We start from the raw sequence: 26,894 nt of genomic DNA, 5'->3' as shown, positions 1-26,894 counted from the left end.
CCAGAGCTTAAATATTACTTCACATTTACTCAAAATTACTGTTCAGCAATCTTATCAAATGTGGCATCGGCCTTACATTTGGTATGCCAGTCAGCACCAATGAACCCTTACTAAGCTGCTCTCTTCTCCTTTTCCCCCTCCTTCAGGTTCAGAGTGGTACTTGGTCAGAGTGGAGCTGACTGTGACTGATGTAAATGACAATGTCCCAGAGTGGAGCATGGTTCCTGCTCCCTACCTCGCTGTGGTTTCCCCCGATACTCCCGCAGGCTCGCTGGTGTACAAGCTCCTCGCTCATGATGGTGATGAAGGCAACAACGGTGAAGTGGAGTACTTCCTGTCTGATGGTAAGTTATATCTTGCTTTAGCCGCATGCCTTATGGTTTAATAAGTTGTTATCAGATTATTTTTTTTCAACCACAAGTTTAGAGGAAGTGGGTTTGTGCCAGGATGCTGGGGTTGTGCTTGCTGAGGCACTTAAACGGAACAGAGTGATTCTTAATGTTATTAATAACACCTGTGCTTCTCCTGCTATGAGAAATGAAAATGTCTGCAGTGAAATAGTCAGTGAAAAACAATATTTAAGCCTGTGAGGGTAACCACACCACCATTCATTCATTTATTTAGAAAACCTCTGGAGGTTTTCCCATTTCAAAATAAAATAATATCTGTAGCCTGCTTGAGTTCACATCAGTGTTTGATCATTAGTGTGTGTAATTTGGAGGGAATGGACATATCATAGTCAACACTTTTTGTGTTTTGTTTTCCATGTTGTAGAATTAAGTCAGTTTCTGTCGCTTGTTGAAATGTGAGCTCCTACCAAGCCAATAACCATTTTGTGCGCATGTAGTTCTTTTTCCAGTATAATGTAATTCATTTCTCCACTCCGCAAAAATAATTGCTTTTCCTATTGTCTGCCATGTAATGATTTCTTCTGCCCGTTTTTTTGCAGTCTGCTAAAGCATTACCTATAAAGAGACAAGTCTTCCAATTTTCCCCATGAGGATGACAAAAATGAACTAACAATAGAAATTACACAAAAAAAACATAAACATTGATGTTACTGTCTAGACCAAACTTTACAATCCTTTCAATTGATATTTTATCCATTAAAGGCTCAAACACATCTCTCACAATCCTTTTGTTTACATCGTCTGAGCATTGTGTTGAATTGTTTTGTGGATGCAGAACTGTGAGATAAGAGTCAATAACGATAACTTTTTTAAATAAATGCAATATAGTTTGGATGAAGGTCTTATCATATCCTGTTATGTTACATACAGTGCATGAATTTGAACATCAAAGTGTCAGTCTGTCTGCCCTCTTGCATCTCAGCAACTTGGGGAAACTGACTGTCAAGCCACATCTATCACTTTACTGGCTCATGCTCGCATGTATTTCTGTGACAGCTCTCGCATGCAGCGGTATTTAAAATGCCTCTCGCCTTGCACACGCAGTCGTTCGCATGGGTCAACTCTGAGCTTTTACTGAAGGAAATTATGTGTCCAGAGGTTGTTATATATCCCACTATCTATCATTTTATGCTAAAAACCTTCTCAACCTGAAACTATCGGTAGAAGTGTGGAAGAAAAGGATTCTGCTGAACTTGGATAAACTTGCATCATAATTAAAAATCTCTACATCTCCAAAGTTCATTAGTTCATCATTTTAGTGAGAGACACTTATCATTATGCCGCTAATAGATCCTTCTCACGGCAGACGGCAGACTTTTTGACTTGTTAAAGCAGGAAAAACATGAGTAGAATTGATAAACATTAATGCGAGCTGCATTGTATTTAGGTGAGTCATTCACAGCATCTTGGGATGGTACGTACTCGCTAGCCGACATGCCTTACTGGGACAATTACTGGTATGGAGCCATTGTTAATATTATTATTTACATCTATGCTTTTCCTTGTTTGATAAGTCAAAATGTCTGTGGTTCAGTCATATCTTAAAACATCAGCTCTTACCTCCTGGAGTTTTCAGTGTTTCCATCAAATGACTAATTAAGGTTTTGTTTACCTCGACTACATGTCGGGTTATCTAATATAGATAAAAGGTTCTTTTGCAGTTGGTTATTTTTCATTCCATCTCCTTTCCAACAAATCAAATGATTTTATCTGTGTGCAATGATGCATCAAAACTCATTTAGATTCTTTTTTATCAAAAGGACACAGTGGTCATATCAGCAAACAGATTGATTTATGTCTGCAGGTGGTGATGGGCGTTTCGAGGTTGATAGGAAGACCGGCCAGGTACGAACTACAGGTCTTCCTCTGCAGCGGGACAGGGAGTACCTGCTGACAGTGGTGGCAGCTGATAGGCTGGGCAGCCGCAGTGCCCCCGCCGTCGTCTCTGTGGTGGCTGGAGCCCGGCCGCCACAGTTCACCAACACGTCCTTCACCATCGCCATACCGGAAAACACCCCTGAAGGACAGCCGTGAGTTTACACGTACACGTACACGTACACGTACACGTACACGCACACGCACACGCACACGCACACACACACACACACACACACACACACACACACACACACACACACACACACACAAATACCTACTTGCTTTACTAACAGGGGACTCTCATTGTACACATACCAAGTGTGGACCTCTGTTTCTGGTCAATAAAAAAAAAACACCCAAAAAGAATACCAAATTTACCTTTAAGGAAAACACTGCTGTGAGTTGACACACACATGCACATGCACACGCACACGCAAAACAGCGCACATAATACTAGAGTTATATTGAACAAAAAATGGAGAATAAGTGTAAATGACAAATTGATTCGGTTCATGACTGTATAGGGAATAAAGAACAAAAGAAAAACAACTTGACAGCTTTTTCCTTTCACTTTTATAGTTCTAGGTTCCCCTTCTTGATTTATTTATATTTCATACTTGAGGGGAAAAAATAAGGTTGTTGGATGCTTGGCAGATTCTTTTAAGAGACTAGGCAGGTGAAGTAGAGCTGGGATTGGAGTAGCAGAGAGCACCATCCACCAGTGGGACAGGGCAGAGATGGGAGGTGGATTTACTACATATATTTGTAGTGGCTAATGGATGAATAGAAACATTCTTCTTGAGTACAGTAATACAGGGCTGCCTGTATAGTGCTTGTGTGCCAGACCCTTGGGAGAAGTCTAACCACCATGTGAGAAGACCCTGTTTCCCAACCTGAACAGCTCCTAGACCCCCAATGAGGGAGCTAATTCTCTGAGGGTCTTTCTGTATTATAACCCTTTTTTCCTCCCTTCTCTATTTTTTCTTTTTGTCTTTCCTTTTTTCCTTTTCGCTTTGGGGGGTTTGTCTCCCATTGATTTCTTCTACCTCTGCAGAAGGCTAACACCCCCAACCTGTGATGTTCACTAACAGACCTGTCACTCCAAACATAAACTCAAACTCTGGGGTATAAGCTAAGTTAGTAACATGCATTAATGGTACATGAATGCATACAGATGGAGAGAGGGAAGAGGAGAGAGGTTCTCACTGCATCATGCTAAGTCCCCTGGCAGTCCAAGAATAACTAGGGGTTGGTCCAAGGCATGCCTGGCCAGCAGTAACTATAAGCTTTTTTAAATTCTTTTCTTTTTAAGAGGAAAGTTTTAAGCCCACTCTTATAGAGAGTTTGCCTTCTGAAGCCATACTAGAAGATGGTTCTACAGGAGAAGAGCCCGATAGCTGAAAGCTCTGCCTCCTGTTCTACTTTTGGAGATTTTAGGAACCACAAGTAAGCCTGCAGTGTTCTAGTGGGCTATTAGAGTACTACGAGCCCTTTAAGATACTGTATGATGGTGCCTGACCATTAAATGAGGAGAAGGATTTTAAATTCTGTTCTGGATTTAACAGGAAGCCAGTGCAGAGAAGCTAAAAAAGGAGAAATATGATCTCTTTTCCTGGTTAGGCAACCAGCACATCAGCAGCATCACACTGTACACACTATAAAGCCCCTACACAACAAGATTATAACAGATTGAAAGAAAAAGAAAACATAGTATATATAAATATTAGTAATATAAACTAAATATAACAATACAAATACAAAGTAAAGGTCAGTTTGTCAAAGATGGAACGACAAGGAAATTATATAAGTAAGTAATGTCATTATTGTATGAGTGAGGAAGTAAGGAGAAAGGAAAAGAAAGACAAACAGAGAGGAGAGAAAAAAAAAAGCATTTTTCTATTGTGTGTGTGTGTGTGTGTGTGTGTTTGTGAATATACCTGTATGCACAGTGAATGTATTGGATATGGTTATTATAGCTGGGACCTGTGGCTGTTAGGCTTTGCTCTATGGGGGATTTATGTTTTGACTTTAGAAGACTTAAGAATGTTTTCCAGGTTTCATTAAATACTTTATATATTGTTATTTCTGTAAGCTGTTATTTTGCTCTACTGAAATGTGTAATGGGTTTCTGTATTAAGTTGTGTAATACCTCCTAGCAGGCAGAGGGGTGGAGGTATTGGGATTCTGCATCTCAAGATATCGAAGAGATTCTCAATTACTGTGATCAAAGCGAGTGAACTGGTTGGCAGGCTCAAGTGACATGAAAACAATTGTCTGTGCTACCCAGAGTGCATTGTGGACAGGTGTCTGCTTCATCTTATCCTATTTTAAACATTTTACCTTGGAAGATGTGGGTTTTATAGATTGTTTTATATTGTATAAGTTGCAAATTTGTGTTTGTGGTCATCAATGTTTTTTAAGATTGGTACCCAGCCAGGAGTGTTATGAAGGTATCTGAGATGGATATTTTATCTCTTATGTTAACTTTGGATTTAAACATAGATTTCAATGATGGAGACGAGTAATTGCCTTATGTTGCCATGATGTGAAGGAGACAGGGGTGTTGTGCAGGTGATAGTCCAGATTGTGCCAAATTGGGTATGTATCTGCATGGTTCTAGTGATGATTTATTAATTTGATTAGTTTTCCACCCAGCTGTCAGAGTTGAGGAGATTGTGTTCTCACAGTAATTCAGTCTCTTGATTGATTGTTGTGGGAAAGCCATGGGCTATTGTAGCTGTGTTTTGGGTCCATTTGGATAAATATTGCAGTTGATTTAACAAGAAGCAGTGGAGAAAGTTTGGCTGGGTCACATTGTAATTTTTCATCTTGTACTATTGAAAGTGAGATTCTATGTTTTTTGTTTTTCTTGTAAAATTTGGCAGTTAATGAGTTGAGAGCTTTGAACCATTTGTTTGCGGGGGTGGTGGGAACCATGGAAAAAAATGATTACTGTGAGGTAACGTTTACTGTAGCGATTCACCCAACCACAGTGAGTGGGAGCTTGGTCCAGCGTTTGAACTCATCTTCTGTTTTTTTAGCAATGGGGTGTAATTGAGGTTGAAGATAGCCTTGGAGAAATATTAATGGCTGAATATTTTATGTTGCCAATGTGAAATGGTAGGGGGGAGGGGGATGTTAAGTTGCAGAATCCCAAGCATCTTCAGACAGTGGTAGTTCACTTGTTAGAATTTAGTGAGAGATTATGGAGAAGTTTCTTAATGATGATATTGGTTTTCCCATAGTGAAACGTAAGTATTCTGTAAGTATAATGGTATAGACTCAGGGTGGAACTGTTCATTAAACAAATCTGTCCTGTGTGTATTGTTCGGTTTGTTCGGTTCATGACACGTGCAACGTAAGCCAGTAACCCAGTGAAGTGAAGTGAAGTTTCATTTGGCACGACGTGGAGGCACTACATTATTATATGTGGGACCAATGGAGGATGGAGGCTTTTGCTCCGTGCCAAGCTTTCCAACAGTACGAACACCAGCAGCTACTGACCTGAGAGAGTCTCACCATCTCCAGATGTAGGTTGATTAAAGCAAAGCAGCCAAACTACACAATAACACAAATGGTACGATACACAAACATGTGTAGAACCAAAATATCTCTACAAAGTACATATCTATAGCCTTTTATTATTAGCATGGCGGTTGATCGGTTACAAATAAATGATCCCATTTTATATTGACGTGTAACTTTGATGTCCTACGGAGATTATTATTATTATTATTATTATTATTATTATTATTATTATTATTATTATTCCACGTGCCACAGGCGGATTTGAGCAGCATCAATAAAACAGTTTCCTTCTGTGTTTTTCTCTTTTATCCTGCAATGTGCTTATTGAAACAGGCTATATAATGTAGCCTGGGAGTTACACGTTTTATTTTAGAGTTGGCTTGTTGTATTTTAGCATTGTGAGGCAAATTGGTCCGTTTGAACAGGAGACGTGCAGCGGCTGTAAATAAATCAATGCACATATTAAAAAAAGTAACTGACGCAGAAAAGTAGCACGGGACATTTCTAGTAACTCCATCAAACTAAAGAATGTATTATGGAGCATGCATGCACGATGGTCTTCATGTGACAGCTTTTTATATTGTTATAATCTTTTCCTTCGTCAGTTATGGCCGGTCAGGTGGGAATCCCTCGTGATGACGTGTTTCTCCGGGGGGAATCCCAGACACCCCGCCTGTGTCCACACTGTCAGTGTGTGTAAAATAATGTTAATTCGTCAGGCAGGCACTAATTTATAAGTTTCCTTGATACATGACTGTTGGTTACAGTTAAGCTACTAAGGATTTTTTTTTATTAATCTGTATTGTGCTCTTGCCTTGATGACATCATCCAGTCTAAAAATATGAGAAATGAAGTGTAAAAACCCCCAAGAAAAGAAAAACACAAACCAAACCGAAAACCGTGACCCCAAAAACGTGATATGAACCGAACCGTTCCACCCCTAGTAAAGACAAATTTTACGTTGTGAATTGACTGAATTCCTCCACTTTAATTGTTTTGTCAAAGTGCTGCTGCAAGTGGTTCAATAAAAACAGCAAATAGGGATAGCGAGATAAAGCATCCTTGTCTGGTTCCCTGATGAGCTCTGAAGCTTGGTATAATGATTGTTGTGACCTGAGATAAAGTGTACAGTGTTCTTACACAATGGATGGACGGCTCTCCAAAACCAAACTTGCGCAGCTTGCTCCATTTAATATTAAGTTTTGATGTGGTGTACTGATTAAGTTCAAAAGCCTATGGATGATATCTGATGCATCTTTTTTTTTTAACAAGCCTGTCTGGTCAGACTAGATTAGCATGGGGTGGGCTGTCTCTATTCTGGTTGCCAGGGTTTTGGTAATCATTGTTAAGTCAGTGTTGATTAGAGAGAGAGGATGGTAGCTGCAAGGGTGGGTCAGGTCTTTATTGGGCTTTTAATAGAAGTGTCATGACAGTGGTATTCATGTGCATGGTTTTGTATGATGGAGGTATCTTTAATTTTTGCAGTTACTCTATAAATAGTGGTGATAGCGTATCCCAGAAGTGTCAGTAAAATTCAGCTGGAAGTCCATCTAGACCGGGTGATTTATTTTGCATTAAATTCAGGGCTTTATTGAGTTCTAAGGTAAGTGGTGCATCTAAAATCATTGTTTGCTCTGCTCTGCTCAGAAAAACTCCCACAAAATAATTTGTTTCACTATCACAATGTGATTCATTCAGTCGGATAACATTAGGAAAGTCTACATGTATAAATGCAGCACAATTCAATTATTTTATCCACAGTCAATTTAGAAGAGAGCTAACTGGAAGTTAGCGGTCTCATCTGCTGTCTATAATTACCAGTAATGCACTAACAAAAGTTTTAATAATATTGGAGATTTGCCATGGAAACAATTTGTTTAATGCTGCTTTTTAGCCATGTTACCACCACAGCTCACAGTGTTACAATTAAGACTCATGTGCCTTCAGTTTAATTCCTTAGTTATGACTTGTTTTCACTATTGAAAAACTTTCAGTAGTATATGATAGCAGATAAATATTACACATGCCTGAAAATATTCGGAATGTAGGTACAAAAAATCTCTGAGTTTATGTAAAGAGTGAAAAATGTTACAATTAATGTGACTTTCTCCTATAGAAAGTTTTCTTTCTCTACAGGGTAAAAAAACCCTCTCATTTCACCTGAAGTCATAATACATTAATCTGAATACATTTGGAGTTTAAATTTGATACTGAAATGACTTAAAATGGAAGATTATAACTACAACTTAGTGCAAAATTAAATTCTCTCCATCATATCATCATTATCAAGCAGTTTGCTGTGAGGGTTGTAGAGTTTATGATTTTTTACTGGCATATTTCAACACAGGAACTTCTCCAGTTCAGTAGCTTTAGGAAACTTGTCTCACTCTGACAGTTGCCTCAGGGTTTTTCTGCAGGTCTTTGTCCAGTATGATCTTGTTTTGCACCTGACAGGGCAACATCACTGTCTGTGGAGTACACAGTAATATTCATTCCTTTAACATTTATGTCACTGTCACCTTGACTAACTCCTGTCATGCAGTGCTTTTTCTTTTGAAAGAAATGTTTAGTATCTAACTTGATGGTTCAAATGTTAATATTCTCTAACTGCTTTGGGTCATTTACCATTTCTGAAGCTGCTAAATTTCTGTAAAGTTCTTCTTTTAACTTTCCCCACAAATGAAGCGGAACGTGTCGCCTTTACATGGCAATTTTGGCTGTTTATTGTGCTAACGATGAAATGTCACGTATGAACAAACCTCGCAGAAAAAAAAGAGTAAACATACTTCTCTTTCTCCCGCTGTGCCAACACATCTTCACATTTCACGTTTGTGCATCATAGATTTTTACGGTTTGAGCATGACACATTTAGCCTTGAGCATTATATGCGGCGCACAAGTTAAATCGCTGCCTGCAAGTACTGATTCACACACACACACACAAACACACACACACACACACACACACACACACACACACACACACACACACACACACACACACACACACACACACACACACACACACACACACACACAGAGCGTTACATTGTGAAAGCTGAACTAGGAATGCAATGGTCTGTGATGGATATAATGCATGGTCTCTACACAGTTTAATAACACATTTAGTCGTTGTGTATCAGTGTTATATGTTTAAATATGCATGTCACACAGATACACATGCCCGCATCCTTTCACACATTAGACACACACACACACACACACACACACACACACACACACACACACACACACACACACACACACACACACACACACACACACACACACACACACAGCCCCATGTCTGATGAAAGTGCTACACTTATGACTAGTGTCCTTGGATTGGTCTCATTATCTCCCTCCAGCTTCTTTACTTTGACTGACACATTTGGCAAACCAGTAGTGTGGATATTCCAGTCTTGTTGTTTACAGTGATTTCATCAGGGAAATCACTTCAACGCCAGATAGCACATCTAATAAATAACAAGCACTCAGTGTTTTATGGCTGTATGCCCCCCTTCCACTTCCTCCCTTTATCATAGTCAACACTGCTCTAACAGAAACTCTACTTGTCTCTACTGTACTGTGCTCTACTCCCCTCTTCACTTCACTTTGGTCTTAAATACTTTAACTTGTTCTTTTCTTATCTGCTCTTCTTCCACTCTACTGGACTTTGAACTGAGGTTGCTTAAAGGCATCAGTTACATTTCAGTTTCATCCTTTATTGACTTTCATTGAATGAGTGTATCAAATTGGAAAACCCAGCAAAATTGGTGATTGTTTTTTGTTTTAGGTGTGTAAAAGTAGTAGTAGTAGTAGTAGTAGTAGTAGTATTGAGTCAATTACAAAGACAGAAAAGGAAAACTGCAGCAAATTAAAAATTATAAAAAGGAATAAAATACAATTCTAGAAAGCAATTACAAGTAGATGTTGGGATGTTTAAGATCAAATATTCTAAAATGTCTAAAAGGTATAAGTGGGCTTATTTTAAGAAGGGGCTTCATTTTATTCCCTGAGTCAGGTGCTCTAAAGTTAAAAGCAGTTTTTCTAAGTTCAGACCAAACTCGTGGAACATGAAGTAAAAGCCAGTCAGTAGAGCAGGTTTGGTAAAGTCCCTCTGGGTGACACAGCAGTTTTGGAAGGTAATGCAACAATTTTCCGATAAGGGCGTTATAGATAAAGAGATACCAGTGAGTATCACGTCTCTCTTGGAGAGAGGGCCATCCAACATTATTGTACGGAATACAATGGTGTGTACCATAAACATCTTCAGCAATAAATCTTTAGGCTGAGTGATAAACAGAGTTAAGAGGTTTGAGGGTTGAAGTGGTTGCATGTCTATAAATTACATCACTATAGTCCAGGACTGACATAAAAACGGCCTTGACAACAATGTTCCTACAAGACCAACCTCTTGTCTGAGTCCACACACAAGATTATCTATGTGGAATTTGAATGTAAGTTTTTCATCTATCCAGATTCTGAGATATTTACATTCTGTGACTCTCTCAGTAATTTGTCCATTACTAGTAAAAATACTAAAATCATTATAGTCTATAGTTCTGGCTCTGAAAATAGCATGAACTTTGTTTTGTCAGCATTTAACACACGTTTTAGATCTGGGGTCCAATTCAGCCCTCTGGATATATTTGCAAAGTATGTAAATGTTCCAATTTTTCTGCTGCTTGAGAGGTTTTTTTTCCACCCTGACCAGAATATAATTCTCTGAAAAAAACAATGAATACATATTGTGGTCATATTTAAAACATTCATATATTGAACATTGTGCAAAATGTTGTCAATCAGCAGCTTCTGTGCAAAAATAATCTGTAAAAAACTGAGACATCATTTTGTTGAAATTGCACACATTTTTTTTAAGACATCACAGGCTGTTCATCTGTTTTGTGAATACATGGTTTATTATATCAAAGTTATAATACATATATATTATTTGTAGTTTCTTATGCAATGGTTTTACTGGTCCGGCCCACTTCAGCTCAAATTGGGCTGTATGTTGCCCCTTGAGTTTGACACCCCTGCTTTAGATCTTTAAGAGCATCTTACAGAATGTTAATATAAGATCAGAAGCCTTGACTGTGAATTATGAGTGAAAATAAGTGAGAATAGAATAGAAAAAATGGCATTACTTTACTGAAATCTTTACACTTTGCAAAGTTACACATTGGGCCTGATTGTGGACCCCTTGGTGGTCCGGCCTGCAGGCTGCATGTTTGAAACCCCTGCTTTAGATAAATCAACAAAAAGTGCTGCACAATGTTTTTTATTATCTAAAGCTGATACAATGTAATTCACAACCAAAGTAACAGCAATGATTGTTCAATATAATGAACACGTGTCATTGCTACAGGCGTCATTTTGATTATTTTGTGATTTTACGTTAATCTGTCTTATCTTGATATATGAACTGGAATTGGAAAAATATTTTAAATTTCCTAATATTGATTTCAACTGTATATCCCAGCCATTACTCCATACAATTCTAGTCTTTTCGCTCTTTTTCCTCCGCTGCTGTACAGAAACATATCTCACTTAGTCCTTTATTCCATTCCAGACCATGATGTATTCAAATCTACTCAACACAAATCTTATCTGCTGCAAACAATATCCTACTGAGCTCCTCTCCTTTCTGTACAGAAATGTACTATAATCAAGTCTGCTTTATGATGTGCAGTCTACACAGTCCCTTCACATAAAGGAATACACTTTGCTCTAATCTTTTTCGCTTTTCTCTACTCAACCCTGAATCGCTCCACTTGGACTTTTTCCACTACATGAAATTGAAAATGCAGGTTGGGTGCTTGTGTGGTTGTTTTTGAAAAAGGTTTCCAGGAGTGGAATATTTGTTCACAGTAGTGCAATTAAATATTACATCACTGTATTTATTTTCCCTTCAAGAAAAACTTAATCTCAGAGATGATTGCACTCCATCAAGTCTGTTCACGATGTTGGTCAACTTAACCTCCTGGGGCCACATGTATAAAACGCTGCGTAGATTCACCTAATGCTCGACTATATATATATATATATATATATATATATATATATATATATATATATATATATATATATATATATATATACATATATACACACACACATGTATATATATATAAAGCAGAACCTAGAATCAAAGCCTTACAGGTTCTTCGGTACAGGTTATTCAAATCTTCAGGTTACAGGTTGAAAAGGTTCTACTTGTGTACTGAATTCTCCTCTATATCACTCTAACTTGCCATGCATATATACTGTAAACTGTATTCTCTTCTACCCCTCCTTGTACAGTACATTCAGTCAATGGTGTCAATTTTCCTCCCTGTCTTACAGCTTCCTGGTCACACCTGCTGTGTCCTTCCAGAAGAAACCAATCAGCTACAGCCTCCTCATCAATCCCAGCAGCCTCTTCTCTATCTCCACCGAGACCGGTGAAATCAGCCTGACCCGACCTATTGACTATGAGAGCGACCAGCATCGCTACTTGTTGTTGGTGCGAGCCAGCGAGGGCCTGGAAAGCATGAGCAGCGCAGCAGAGGTTAGTGTGTGTTCATAGGTGTGTGTGTGTGTGTGTGTGTGTGTGTGTGTGTGTGTGTGTGTGTGTGTGTGTGTGTGTGTGTGTGTGTGTGTGTGTGTGTGTGTGTGTGTGTGTGTGAGAGAATTCAAATTTTATTGAGTCAAATTTTTACTGGCAATGACTGGAACTTAGATATTTTCTGACATGACAAGGTTCCCTCGTCAATAATATTTGCAATACAAGTCTTTATACCAGCAGGGTCGTCTTTTTACTCTGATTTGTTGTATTCGAGCTATTGTCTCTTCTTGGACAAAAGTTCGGAAGCACTTCAGTGACATCTAAACTGGTTTGAATACAGTTGTTGAATTGTGGTGAGCAGTGGTGATTGTAATATAGGGTGTGTGTATGTGCAGGGGGATTTATGCAGAACTCTCCCGTTACATCCCCACACCCCTTCCCCACTCCCCACAGTGGCTCTGATCGGACACAGGTTTTCATTTGTTCATTGGCTGTGCCCAGGTGTGCTTGTGCCACCTACATGTCAAGTGGGCACATCCAACATCATTAAAAAAAAAAAGAAAAGACTCACAACAGTGCTACGGCCACTTATTGGTGCATCAGAACTCCTCGCTGTGAGTTGCTGACGGCGGCCCCGTCCCTACATGATTAATGTCATTTTGACCTGTGACATGCGACCTGTCTGACAGCTTATTGTGATGCTCAAGTGATCAGTGTTGTGAAGTCCCCCCACCCTTTTTTTTGTGGTTGCCAAAATGGACATCATAAATTGGTTTTCAAAAAAAAAAAAAAAAAGAAGAAAAACCTGCAAAGGTTCAGGAGTGAGAACAGGTGAGTTAATGACACCTCCAGAGACAGAGCACAGACTTTAAAAACGTGAGTGGAATACACCCACTCTGTGTCTGTCTGTATCTTTGTCTCTTTGATCACTTTGGTTTCTTTCCCGCTGGTTAAATGTCCTGTTGCGGCTCTTTGTGTGTAATGCTATTGAATTCTTTGTTGTTTTGTTGTTGATGGTTTGTAGCTCTTATTTTAAGCTGTTTATGGTTTGTGTGGATGCTAAAGGAGTTGTGTTGTGTTCATGCTGTGTGTAGAACCGGCTGGACTTTGAGTAAGTTGTTAGTTGTTAAATCACCTGTGCTGGGTCTGTGCAGAAGCTCCAGAAAATATCTTCATTCACGACTTTTCAACCTGTGTTGTTCATTTTGGTAACTAAGCACAGTATTTTATGCCTTGAGGGATATTTTTTACATGTCTAAGCATATAAATAAGTATGTAAGTCATGTATCTGATACATGCATGGATACTTGTTGATGTAAACATAAAGTTTTAGATCTTTTAATGTAGACTTCAAACCTGTATCAGAGTATAACCTTTGCTAGTCTGTAGCCTGCATCATTTTGTCTACCAAATAAATAAACAGCATTGTGCAATTTCCTGCTTATCATATGTAGACTGCACACCTGGTTGAATTGATTTCCTGGATGAATTAGCCACTGTTTCCCTCCTAATGACCCACTCTGCCAAATTATATATGAGCACATCGGATCTTTCAGAGACAAAAACTAACAAACCTTGAGGTGTTGTTCCATCATGTCTTACTCTGGGATGAAAGTTCATCTCTGCAGAAACAGAAAAATAACAAGTTCATTTATATTCTGAGCTCCACTCTTGTAATAAATATGCATGTCGTTGCATTTTAAGCAGTGTCAAACCTATAGTAAGCAGTTGGTCGTGTGTGTACAGTAATGTGCAAATATTGCTGGAGTTTATTTCACTAAAATCCTGCAGCTACATTTCTGTCACTCCTCTCTGATTTACATCTAATTCTGTTAAAGTCTTGTAGCGTTGAAAAGGACACATCCCAGCTAAAGAGATGTTTCTTATTGTTTTAAACCTTTATACGAATGTGCTTTTTGATGGTAGAAGTCATTTTTGAAATGGGAGCTTGTGGGATTGTGAATGTAATGATAACTATTGTTCGATATTTTAAGATGCTGACTTAATTTATGCAAGTGACACGCTGTCAGTTTGCTATTTAATCAGTTGCTACTGTTTAAATAGCTTATAGGATTAGCCAAAAAAAAGACATATGGTTGCTATTAAAATATTTGATGTGATGTAGTTACATGTTCAATGCTGCAGATGTTCAGTGAGTAAGTCGCACTGCAGTCGTTGCTTTTATGCAACAGTTGTGCTATAATGTTATTGGGAAACCAAAGCAGAATTAAATGAAATAATGCGGCAGTTCACCTCTTCCACCTTATTTTCATCAATTTTCAACTATCACTATTGTCAAAACTAATACTAATGACATCTTAAAACAAGAGTAAAAAACTGTTATGGTTAATCTGCAGATCACTTAATGCTTGCACACCATATATCTCACAGGCCCACCTAAATTAATATTTCTGACTACGCTACTGAGCGGTAATTGGTGTATGTGAGGCGGAGGTACATGTGTTCTGCTCCACCTCTGCATCTGTCAGAGAATTAGAGAACGGGATTCTCTAAAGAGCAGTGTGCGTCTGTCTAACTCATCCAAGATGACACGTTCTCATTATTCTCTGTGTCAGTACAGATTTCTCTGTCCTCTGGCCACCGGCGTCCATTATGATTCGCAATTCTGAAGATAATTCATATTGTGATTAATTTAGCAAAAATACATTTAAACAAATGAATGTTAAATTAATAGATTCTGCAATTATTCTCTATTTTTTCTTCTTCTTGCTACAGGTAATTCTCAGCTTAGATACAAAAAATAATGAGTGATACAATCTCTTTACAACTAAAAGTGGTGTTCAAATTGGTTTTTACAAATTAATTAGCCTTATAAAGTGAACTAAAAATGAAACGCACTTCTCCCTTAATGATCATCAAGTCATCTCACCTTTTTCCTCTTACAATAAATCCCTTGTTAAACCAAATGGCATAGTGGCAATATTCATAATCATCAATTATAAGCTCTATTTTAAGGGTACTTAGAAATTGTTGGTGCTAATTTGTAACCAAGCGTCACATCAAACTGAACAAGTGTGCTTTGTCTTGCTTTAAAACTATTCCATCATAATTCTTTCATCCCACCAATACTGTATGTACAGTGCTGCTTGAAAGTTTGTGAACACAATTTTCTCTATTTCTGCATAAATATGACCTAAAATGCGATTATAGTTGTACACAATTCCTAAAAGTAGATAAACAAACCCCAATTAAACATACCAGACAAACACATTACATGTATTCATTTATTTATAATTTCAACTATCTTTCCTATTCGTGTGAAGCAAAAGTATGTGAACCTTTGCTTTCAGTAACTTGTGTGACCCCCTTTCACTGCAATACCTTCAACAAAACGTTTCTGTTAACTGTTTGTCATCCCTGCACATCGGCTTAGAGGAATTTTTATCACGTTCCTCCGTACAGAACAGTCTTTACTTGAAGATGTTAGTGGGCTTCTTGGCATGAACTGCCTGCTTCAGGTCCTTCCACAGTATTTCTGTAGGATTAAGGTCAGGACTTTGACTCAGCTATTTCAAAATATTAACTTTCTTTTGCTCTAACCATCCTTTGGTAGAACAACTTGTGTGTGGGTTGCCGTTTTTTCATGACCCACTTTTAGTCGAGCATCAGGTCACGGACGGATAACTTGACATTTTCCTGTAGAATTTGCTGGTATAACTCAGAACTCAAAGCTATATCAATGATTGCAGGCCGTCCTGGTCCAGACACAGCAAAGCAGACCTAAACCATATATTACTATATATACTATCGACACCATGTTTAACAGATGTGATGAGGTTCTTGTGTTTGAATGCAGCGTTTGCTCATCAACAAACAAAACACTTTTCATTCAATCCGAAAAGTTTGATTTTGGTCTCACTCATCCACAGAATATTTTACCAGTAACCTTCTGGATTATCTACATGGTCTTGAGCAAATTGTTCCTTTTGGAGAGTCGTTTTCTCTTTGCAGCTCTGCCAGACCACCATTGATGTTCAAGGTTCTCCTGATGGTGGACTCATGAACGTTGACTGTAGCCACTGTAAGAAAGGCTTTTAGTTTCCTAGATGTTACCCTAAGGTCACTTTTATAATGAAGACACAAATTTCTCTTTTTTAAATAAATCAAGGCTTCCCTGACTCGCACTCAATTGTCATCCCATTGATTGAAACACCTGACTTGACTTTAATTTAAAGGTTAACATACTTTTGCATCACACAAATATGTCAATTTGGAAAATTTCCCTAAATAAATAAACAAAAAAGTGCAAGGTTTTTGACTCGTTTGTTTAACTAACGTCTCTTTATCTAGTTTTAGGACTTGGATTGAAATCTGATTATGTTTTATGTCATATTTATGCAGAAATGGGTTCACAAACTGTCAAGCTGCACTTTCAGTCTGCCTTAAAAGGACAAAGAGCACAGAAACGTTCACACTGTGGAATACATACTGTTTATTAACCTGGAATATAACCTGATTATTATGTCTTTTTGGGCCAATCATTAATCATCACTACAGACCAAAAAAAGTATTGTAAATGTGTATTTGGACAGTGAAAATACTTCAAGAAGAAAGGATTGTCCAAAAACAAAATACATTCTTGTTTCTTCTTCAACTTTCTTGTATATATTGTAACTAGTTTTCTGAATTGATCTTGAATATGTGAATTTAAAGTAGTTTAACCACAACCAATTATGTGAACTCTGCTCAAGTCAAAGACCGCAGAAATCACTGTTACTGCTGCTCTGCTAAGCTAATTACTTTTTAGCAGGACTAGGTGTTACTTTCAGCTTTTTACATTTTCATTGTTATCATTAGATTCAGCCACTGCATTATTTATGTGGTATAACAAACCCAATTACTAAGATGGTCGGGCATTAAAATTGATTTTCCAATCACGGGGGAAAAAATCTTAAATTAGCTTTAGCTAAGAAATGCCAGGTACCTAAAGTACCACCGCAGGTTGGTTTTTACATCTGTTTTATGGGTTCTAGCAAATCTTCCATTGTGTTTTCTTTTAGATTACATATTTCTATGATGATGAGAATTTAATATGTGTAAATAAATATAGACATATAAAAATACAATATCTCACAGACTATACAATTACCACACATGGTCGTAAAATCCCAGACAGCTCTAAAACATCCTTGGACTGAACGTGCTTTTATGCTGCTGAAATAATGCTTGTCGATTTAATTTAATGGATTTATAGTTGTATGGGTGGTAATACTACTAGGTATGAATGCTGCAGTTAAAATGGCCAACTGGTTTCAGGGCCTTGTGATTGGTTTCCTTGTTTGGGAAGCTTTCGACCTGAATTGACTGCTAAAGAGCAATACAATCCTCAACCTTGGACTACTGTACATATTCAGTTTTAGTCTATAAGTATGAATATTGTCTTCTGTTAAACCCTAACAGAGTTGTCTGTCTGGAATGACTGCGCTGGGATTCCCTATGACTTTCTCACGTTGTCAGGAAGTGAGAGTGAACAGCGCCTGTCCGCTGCGGGCACTGATGCATCTGGTCTGGCTTCCATCATTACGCAGGCCTCGGGCTAAAACATGTCCCGCTGAACTGATCTGTCCTCAACTGCTCCGCTCAGGGCCTCTGTGGACTGCAGAGCTCCAAGAGCCTTGGTGGAGAGAGCGAGAGATAGAGAGGTGGGAGAATAAGACGAACATTATCAGATTCAATATTGGGGAGAGAAAGAAAGAAGTGGAATAAAAAATAAAAAGATATGTATGTGCCCCGGTCAGCCCACACACCTGCCCTAAGGTACCCAGACTCCTCAGCACCTGCACCAGCGCTTTGCCTCTGGGGCCTGGGTAAGCTCTTTGAACTTCACCACACACAGACCGCCCCATCAGTGCTAAAAAGCCAACACCTTCTTCTTCCTTCCACACAGTAACACCTGGTCCCAGAGCTGCCCCAGTGTCTGTGCAGTTAAACACTGCCAGCAGAAACTACACACAACTGTGCGTGTTGAATACTGAACATACTGCTCTGATATTTGATTTGAAGACAGTTCTTTAATTCATATATTATATATTTATGTGGCAGTTTAATAGGATAGCTACTGATTTCTTTTTCAAACACTTAGTCTAAAGGATTTCCTGAGTGTTTAGTGCTCTGGATGAGCAGTGGAATTGTGCTGTTGTGTAGGCTCCCCTTATTGACAGATGCAGTGTGCTATAGATGAGATGTAGTGCCTCTTATACTGCCTCCTGAACAAAGATACTGTATCAATCATTACATCATATTGGAACCATTGAGAGGATAATGGGCTAAAGTGGTTTATTGATAATGTGCATGGTTGTCAAGACAGGATGTACACTTTCCATCAAACTGTTTAAATATTCATACGATATGCATCCTTCTCCTACTGTTTTACCAAAAATAATCAACACACTTCCTTTCTTACCTGTTAATATCATAAATACGGTTTCTAATAGTACCCCATGCTAATACTTCTGCTTAGGCTGTGCTGTCCTGCAGGTTCTGCTGTAACGCTTTAGCATAGTGGGCTTCATGCCAGATTGTTAGCATTAGGGCTCATTATGTCTATTTATATTAACCTTTAATCACATAACTCTGTGTTAGGTAATGGGGGTCAGTATTACTGTACAACCCGTCCAACTCCTTAATTTTATAATATAAGCCTAACTATTTGTTTTAATCATTTTATTGTATATTCCCTTGTCTCATAGTAGTTGAACATAATTTTTTAGATTAAAAAAAAAAAAAAAATCTCAAAAAGTTTATAGGGTTTGTAAAGACCCAGGCATGAAAGTACAGATAACTAATAATAGCAGATACAGTAATGTTGTGTTTTCCCGTTTCACATAATGTACTGCTACTACTGATAAATTAACTGATGCAACGATTTCTTCACTGTTTGTTACTGAATGTGAAAGTAACATGATGGAGCAGTGTCTGAGTGTCACTTTCTTTGATAATGGAGGGTTTTTATGACAGTATCTCTGACTATGACTGTGTGTCTGAAGCAACTCATGATGAAGATTACGTCTCTGTGCCTAGTGGTCAATTAGATCATTCAGTAGCAGAATAAGTACAGTGCTAGCATTGACAATGGACCACTGCATGAGATGTGTACACTACCAAGACTCTGACTGTGAGTTTGTTGTTTGTACTGCGATGACTAAATTGTGTTTGGTAATTGCCAGTTATTTCTAAAGAACATGAGATAAAACAAAATCAGTAATACAAAACATTTGGCAGAAATGTGCACTTGAAATAATCATATATATATATATAATGCAGCCTTTTATTGTTTTTATTATATGTTATTTGGACAGACTGGTGTATAATCAGCAGCTTAGTTGTCTTTTCTCCCTATGGTTCTCTTTATTTTGTATTACTGGAAGGCTTTTTGGTTTGTGTTCTTAATAACAATAGTTCTTGTCGAAGAAAACAACACTTTTTGGGTGTGTGGGGATGTGAAAAGGCTGCCCCCCTCCTTTTTCCCCCAACAGTCTCATTGTTTTGTGTGTTAAATCATCATTGTTATCAGTCAAATGTCTCTGTTAATTTGTTAATTTGTCAGTTAGGTTGAATACATTACATACGTTGAAAACTGAATACATTTGTTGATATGTATATCTTTGTTTGCAAGATTATGGGGTTAGCCCAGTCTATATTTCTGTGTCTCAACTCGCATACTTCTGTACTTACACTTAATATTTCGAGTGCGTAAATGCGTTCACACTGAGAAGTATGGAAAAATGAAGCGCACTGTGAGTACCCAGGTGCCGCGCTCAAAACAGTCAAAAACTTGAGTGTATGACTATGGACACTTCGCGCATCAACTATCGCCATCTTGGCTACGTAGCGGAAGGGGAGAGACCACTTTTCAAACTGAAAATGGTGGCCAAGGACATTGTAACTACATTGGACATTGAAGCATTGTACAAATGCATTAGACATGTGATTTTGCACTAAGCACCATTATACTGTTGTTGGTTATAAGCCATCAGTAGGGTTCTTTGGTTAATTTTGCAGTCTGTAATGATTTGGTAGCGTGAATGCTAATGCTAACTAGCTAATCGTCATTTCCGGTAAGTGTGCAATTGCCATGTTTGATTTCAGACAACACTAACCTGTTGAAATGTGCACACTACACAAGTAAGTACATTGTGTACACAGTGTACTAACAGAAGTATAGTAACAGAAGTATAGTAACAGAAGTATGTGACTTGTGACACAGCATTAGTTCTTTCAGCTGTTATGCCTCTAATATTAGGGGTAGATGAGCTGCTTAATCAGTGATTATGGAAACAGGTATGCATCATTAGCAGTGAGGAACAGGACATTGTTAGGATGTACAGATATGGGTAAAACTACTTCATACTAAATGACATTTGTTTGAACTTGATGGACTGTTCGTGTGCTTATAATCGATTGTGACTGTCAACAGTAACAGAAAAATCCAGAGTTTATAATTGTGTGGTGTTCATTATGGTTTCTGTGTAGTTCACCCTAATACCTACTTGAGCAGGTGGTTCCAGTTAAGTAATGCTTAGAGGGTAAAATGCCATTCAGTGTTCAGCAGGGAAGATGGTAGGTGGTAGCTTGCTGTGAGGCTGCAGATTTTGTTTGTTTGCTTTGGCAAAGAGCCTTACATAACTGGAACACACTTCACACTCAGATGCTAACATAATTCCACAATATAGCACCATATGCTAGGAAAGAACAAGGTGTTACTGTATATGTTTGATTGAATACTGTCACATACTGCAGAATATTATTGATATAATATATTGAGATGTGTCGTTTGTTTAAGTTACAGTCTAATAAAACAAACTTCCTAACTGCAATCCACCTTTAATTCCTCTGTAGTTTGTAGGTTCCTTCCTCTGCATCGGTGCATTCACATGGAAAGAAAACACTAAAAACACAGCTAAAATGGCAAAGAGCAATTGTCCAATCGACTGCACAAACACATTGATAATAAATTGAGGCATATGTTTTTACAGACTGCTGAAGGCTAAAGAGAAGAAACATTCAGCGGTACTTTCTAAGGGGCGGTTGTAAGGTTGACCAACCAAGCGCAGGGTTTTCTAAATGAAAGTCGTAATCAAACCATTGTTACAAACCTGTCCACATACAACCAGATATCCTCAAGGCCCTGCTTTAAAAACAAGAGAAGACACAGTAACACTTTATTTTACAGGTCCTCTAATTTTATGCTGATTTCCTGGAATGTTTGAGTAATTTACAGGTATTTAACAGATACCTTTTAGGGCATTTGGTACAAATGATGAGAGAAAAAAAAGTGTTAAGTGGGTTTAGTTCATTATGGGCTAGTAGGGTTCATATGTAGATGTTTAATACATAAGAATTGAACATTTCTTTAGCTGACAGAAAAGGAAATGTAGAGTAAAAAAAATTAAAGACACATTACCAACTAAACCAACTTCAGAGTTTCTTATAATTTGTACCAAATTGCACCTTCATCTAGAAAAATGTCCTAAACTGTAACTGTTAAATACCTGAAAGTATTATAAAGGAGTTACTAAAGACTTACAGTATACAGACTGTATGTCTCCAAACTTAAAATAAAATGTTACCTCTGTTGTGTTGAGCTACAATACTGTATGTACAGCCCATAACCTGTATGTAATAATCTCCGTAAGTCCCATGGCCTGTCCCATATTATCGTCTTCCGCATGTTTCCACTCAGTGAAGTCTTGGCTTGCAAAAATTGGATCACATTTGGACTGAGAAGAGAAAAAAATGTCTGCACGGGTAACATACATCAGCATCCCACTTGTTGGAATATTCAAGCCTCTCTAGACTGTGATGCCATGATGATATGAACAACCTCTTTTTAGATCCTAAGAGACATGAGGCGTACACTCTCGAGTCTGACTTGCACAGGTCCATCCACTCCCACCCCCAAGACCTACCCATAACACTGACACTGCTGTAGGTACCAGTTTTATTTTGATCTTTTTCTCTCTCGCTCAAGGATTAATAAGATTGTGATGAGATTGTGACTTGCCAGAGACTAAATATGTATTGTTTCTGTGTTTTATGAGTACGTCACAGGATTGAGGGGGTTGAGTATGTTTGATTTTATACATGCAATGCAGGTATATGAATCTGCACTGAAAATGTTAAGATTGGATACATTTACATAAGTGCAATTATGATGACTGACAGCCTGACTGTCTCCAGAGAAAGACAAAAATTTAGCATCAGAATTTCTTCATTTTTGTAAAGACTTCATATGGATCTCATAAACCAGTACTTCATATTTCAGCTGCTCTGTTTTCTCCTCTTTCTCTTATTAAAGTTTATCATAGCATTTTTTCACTGGACTTTAGAAATAATGCCACAGCTTCAATCTGTCTAGCCTCGGTTCTTACTTCATTCTACTGTTTTTGAAATCTCTCTCTCCGTCTGGCAGAATAGTGAACAGAGGTGGTGTATTTGTGTGGACTGGAGTCACTGGGCATGACTTTAATTTGCAGGTAGTTTCCAAGTTTCTCCCTCCAGGAGTGATAGCTCACCGGCACCATTAGTTACCTAACCAGCCTGAGACCTGCCTGCAGCTGCCCTGAGTGTGTGTGTGTGTGTGTGTTTCTGTGTGTGTGTGTGCGTGTGTGTGTGTGTGCATGTGCGCACGTGCCCACCTGTGTCTTTGAGCTCATCTCGCTTTACGGCCAACCCCCCCACCTCCTAACCCCACACCTTCTCATTCAATCTTGCTTTCCCTCAGCCTTGTACAGACAAATACTGTACATTCATATATCTTGCCAAAGCCTCGCCTTTTTTGTCACACGGGCACATACACACACTTGCTCTGGCATGCAAACACACACACACACACACACACACACACACACACACACACACACACACACACACACACACACACACACACACACACACACATATACAGGCAAACATAGAATGACAGTCACTGGCAAACACACACAAGTAACCTCAGGGAGTTGACATGGTTGGATTTTATTTTGTTGTCCGTTGCTTCGAAGCTGGTCTTTGCTGAAGGATTAACTGATATTACAGAATTTCATTTTACCTACCAGGATTTAATACCACTGGTATTAGTTCTCTCACACTCTTACCACACACATTACTCTCAGTATGTGTGTGTTTGTGTGTATCGGAGAGCAATCTGTAGATTTGTGTGTGTGTGTGTGTGTATGTGTGTGTGTGTGTGTGTGTGTGTGTGTATACTGCTGAGTGTATACGTAAGAGAAGAAGTGGGCTGGGGGTCACAGGGGCTTGCCTACCAGCGCATGTCTGTATTTATTCCTTCTGAATGCTGCAAGCAGGCAGTCAACATCTGGTGGAGGATGCTGTGTTTGCCTTAATGTCCCTAATGAACTGAGCAGCATTACAGTGTCTCACGCACACAGAGACGCCGCAAGGGATTTGAGCCCCATTAAGAGGGGGGAAAAAAGATATCACATTGGGCCCCCACCTCCACACCACCACAGGCCTCACCAACCTTGTGCAATTGCTGTAACCACACTTCTAAAAAACCCACAAACCCATTCAAATAACTCCACCTGTGTAGGCTTTCAACTCTCTTGCAGTGCAATACTTACTGAACGATATTTACTGATAGTGAGCTGTAAAAATATATCACTGTGCAGACATGCATGCAACATTCTGCATACAGTAAAATTCACCATTTGATGCAAGACTGATGCTCTCCATAAGAAATGTGCTAAAGGCCAACTTTTACAGTGTAATTTAAATGACAAAATTCTTGAATGTAAATTATTTTACTTAAAATAAATATAACCTAAAGACACATTAACCTTTTCAGTTAATGTTAATTTATTGTATTTATTTTATCAGCTATATAGTGATATAACAAACAAAATAATTAAATCAGCTGTAGATTTTTAAAATTAAGTATACTACCAGTACCAGTATTATATTAAAAATACATTCCCACAGACACCCTGCAATTATGCCAACTGACTTCAGGCTTCAGGGTTCATTGGTAGGTGGATGGGGATGGGGAGACACGGCTGCTGAGCCTGAAGCTGCATCTGTTGGGCTTGGCACCAGACAGCAGCAGGAACAGCTGATTTAGTAAGAAGAGCTTTCTAAAAGTTTGCCTGCATTGATAACATGTCCACTAAAAGAGGAATGAAATATAAACACATTTTCTTTTCTTACTGATGCTAGCTGAGAAAAAGTAGCCTATTTCACTATGGACTAAGCTAACATGTTTCCACCACCCATGGACTACACCCACCGTTTTTGTTAAAAAAAAGAAAAAAAAAGGTGGGTCTTTCTTTTCTTTCTCTGTCTTTTGAAAGACATGCGACATGTCACTGCAGGATCAAACCATATAATGTATATAGATGAGTGGAGGATGGTGGGAAATATGACCACTCCCTGGATGTTTACTTTTTCCAAAAGTCAGAAAATTAACAGAAACCGTTGCAAATAAAATATTGTATTAATCATGATTGGTTAAGAATTTCATTAAAAAAATGTCCCCAATGTTATAATAATATTTTAGGGCCTTTGTCAGTCACAGGCCCTTGTTCCAACACCCCACCCCGCCATATGGCACCCCTGCACGCACACACACGCCTGCATGTTCCCACCATACAAATTCATCTTCGCACACTGATCCACTCTCATTTGTCAGCTCCAGGCTTCTGACTGCACTACATTGCATTCTGCACTGACCTACTGAAGGCAGCACAGTGCCGACTCTGCAGCAGCTTCTCACTGAGAAGGGGGGGAATAAACCAGAGGGATCAGGGTCAGGGTGAGCCTTAGGAGGAGGTTGGGATGAGGATGATTCCTTTTGGTTAGGGATAGGGTTCATTTGGGTTACTCACAGATGAAAAACCAATTCTGGACAGTGCTTGAAGTAGTAATGCTGCGGAGTGACAATGACTGTTAAATTTTGGTATAGAAAATATCAAATTTGCCAACAAAAAGCTAAATCTAAAAAAAACAAAGAAACATTGGCATTGAAACACTTATTGGAAAAAGTTGTATTGGGGCTTAAAACATTTCCACTGAAAAATAAAACAGACTTCTTACAAACTTTTTTTATTTTGATATTTTTTGCATTGTGTTGTTTTTTTCAGATTTTTTTCTATTTTTAAGTGACACTGACAGTTTCTTTTCATCAGTGTTACTGGTTTTCAGTTACAACTTTTGGCTACTGTTTTGACTAGAGAGGAGCACCCTTGCTGGCCCTACATCACCCAGAACAAAGACTAGGGCTGTGTCCGAAATCACTCCCTTATTCACTCATTCAGCATGAGCATTGGGACACTAAAAAATATAAAATGGCTCTGGGTAAATGTAGTGCGCTATATGGTAAATGTGGAGTGATTTCGCACACATCCTATATATCCGAAGGCGATGGCATCATGGAGGAGATATTGAGCCAGACTGTTGTAAATATCTCTCTAGGACTGTTTATACGTCACTTGGTTAAGATTTAATATTTTTTCAGATGAGAAGGTAGAAAGTACATTCCCAATGTGTGGTCAGTTTATCTAAATAACACCTGTTGATAGCCTGCTGTGATGTTTTTGGAGATATGAGGAGCTGTTGGACTACACCAGCTGGTCATCTCAGCTACTAGCAGCAAGAATCCTGCATTCTTATCCCAGGGAGAACATGATCTCATGAAGTGATCTGTGCAGCTCTTTGGTGATTTACTGCTGCCTCTAATGTCTCTGCAGCATTTTGATGTTTGATATAATTCCTTTTATCGGAATATTTACATGAATATAAATGTATTTAAATAACAGATCAGTCTGTGCTAAATTTTGTTTTATTTTATCAAGTGTACTCGGAAGTCTGTTCTCCTGAGTCTAAATATTCTCAACTCAAAACTCCACTGACGCTTTTTTATCTCACAAAAATAACCTCACTGACAGAGAGATGCAGTAAATTACATTATTCATTCTGTAATATAGCTATAATAAAAGTCCAAACTGTTATGTAGCTTAATACAATAAAACAAAATTTAATATAGACTGATCAGGGACGGTTAAGTTTCTTTTTTGATTGCACAGGAGGAGTAGCTGTGATATAAATCCTGCGATAGTATCAAAACGCACTCAGCCTTTATTCAGAAACTGCCTTTTAACAATCTGTTTTGACTTCTGTGAGGTTGTGATATCACATTTATATATTCAGTGTTTGCCTGCTGCAACACCTGCCAATCCTGAAAGTAATAAAATATGTTTATTATGATATTTACCTAATTTCTGTGCACTTTTCCATTTTAGTTAATTTAAAGAGTCTATACTGCATTTTGCTTTCATTTATAGTGGCACTAGTTTCTCTCCTCTGCTCTCCACTTTCTCATAGTGGAGCAGAGGAGAGGCAGTCACAGAGGAAACGTTGTTGGATGTCAGGAAACACATTTGACACTGCACAGCCTTCCAAAGGTTGGATAACATTATCATCATTATCCTCCATCACAATTTGCTGATGGGTTTTATCCAGAGCCCTGGTTTTACCTACAGTAGCTACATCATGCTA

The 26,894-nt window shown here is 38.4% G+C and overlaps 1 protein-coding gene across 1 annotated transcript in view; it reads left to right on the top strand.

The window, feature by feature from the left end:
- si:ch211-186j3.6 (neural-cadherin) overlaps nt 1-26,894 on the top strand; it is a 333,490-nt gene that overhangs the window by 90,285 nt on the left and 216,311 nt on the right. Inside the window, exons 2-4 of the mRNA XM_062419573.1 lie at nt 147-344; nt 2,215-2,440; nt 12,164-12,368. Of these exons, the coding sequence (XP_062275557.1) occupies nt 147-344; nt 2,215-2,440; nt 12,164-12,368 (629 nt within the window). The remainder of the gene's footprint in view (nt 1-146; nt 345-2,214; nt 2,441-12,163; nt 12,369-26,894) is intronic.

Source organism: Scomber scombrus, chromosome 1, assembly GCF_963691925.1.
Source record: "Scomber scombrus chromosome 1, fScoSco1.1, whole genome shotgun sequence".
Taxonomy (NCBI): domain Eukaryota; kingdom Metazoa; phylum Chordata; class Actinopteri; order Scombriformes; family Scombridae; genus Scomber; species Scomber scombrus.
The sequence above is the reverse complement of the archived record's forward strand: the minus strand, read 5'-3'. Positions and strand labels throughout refer to the sequence as shown.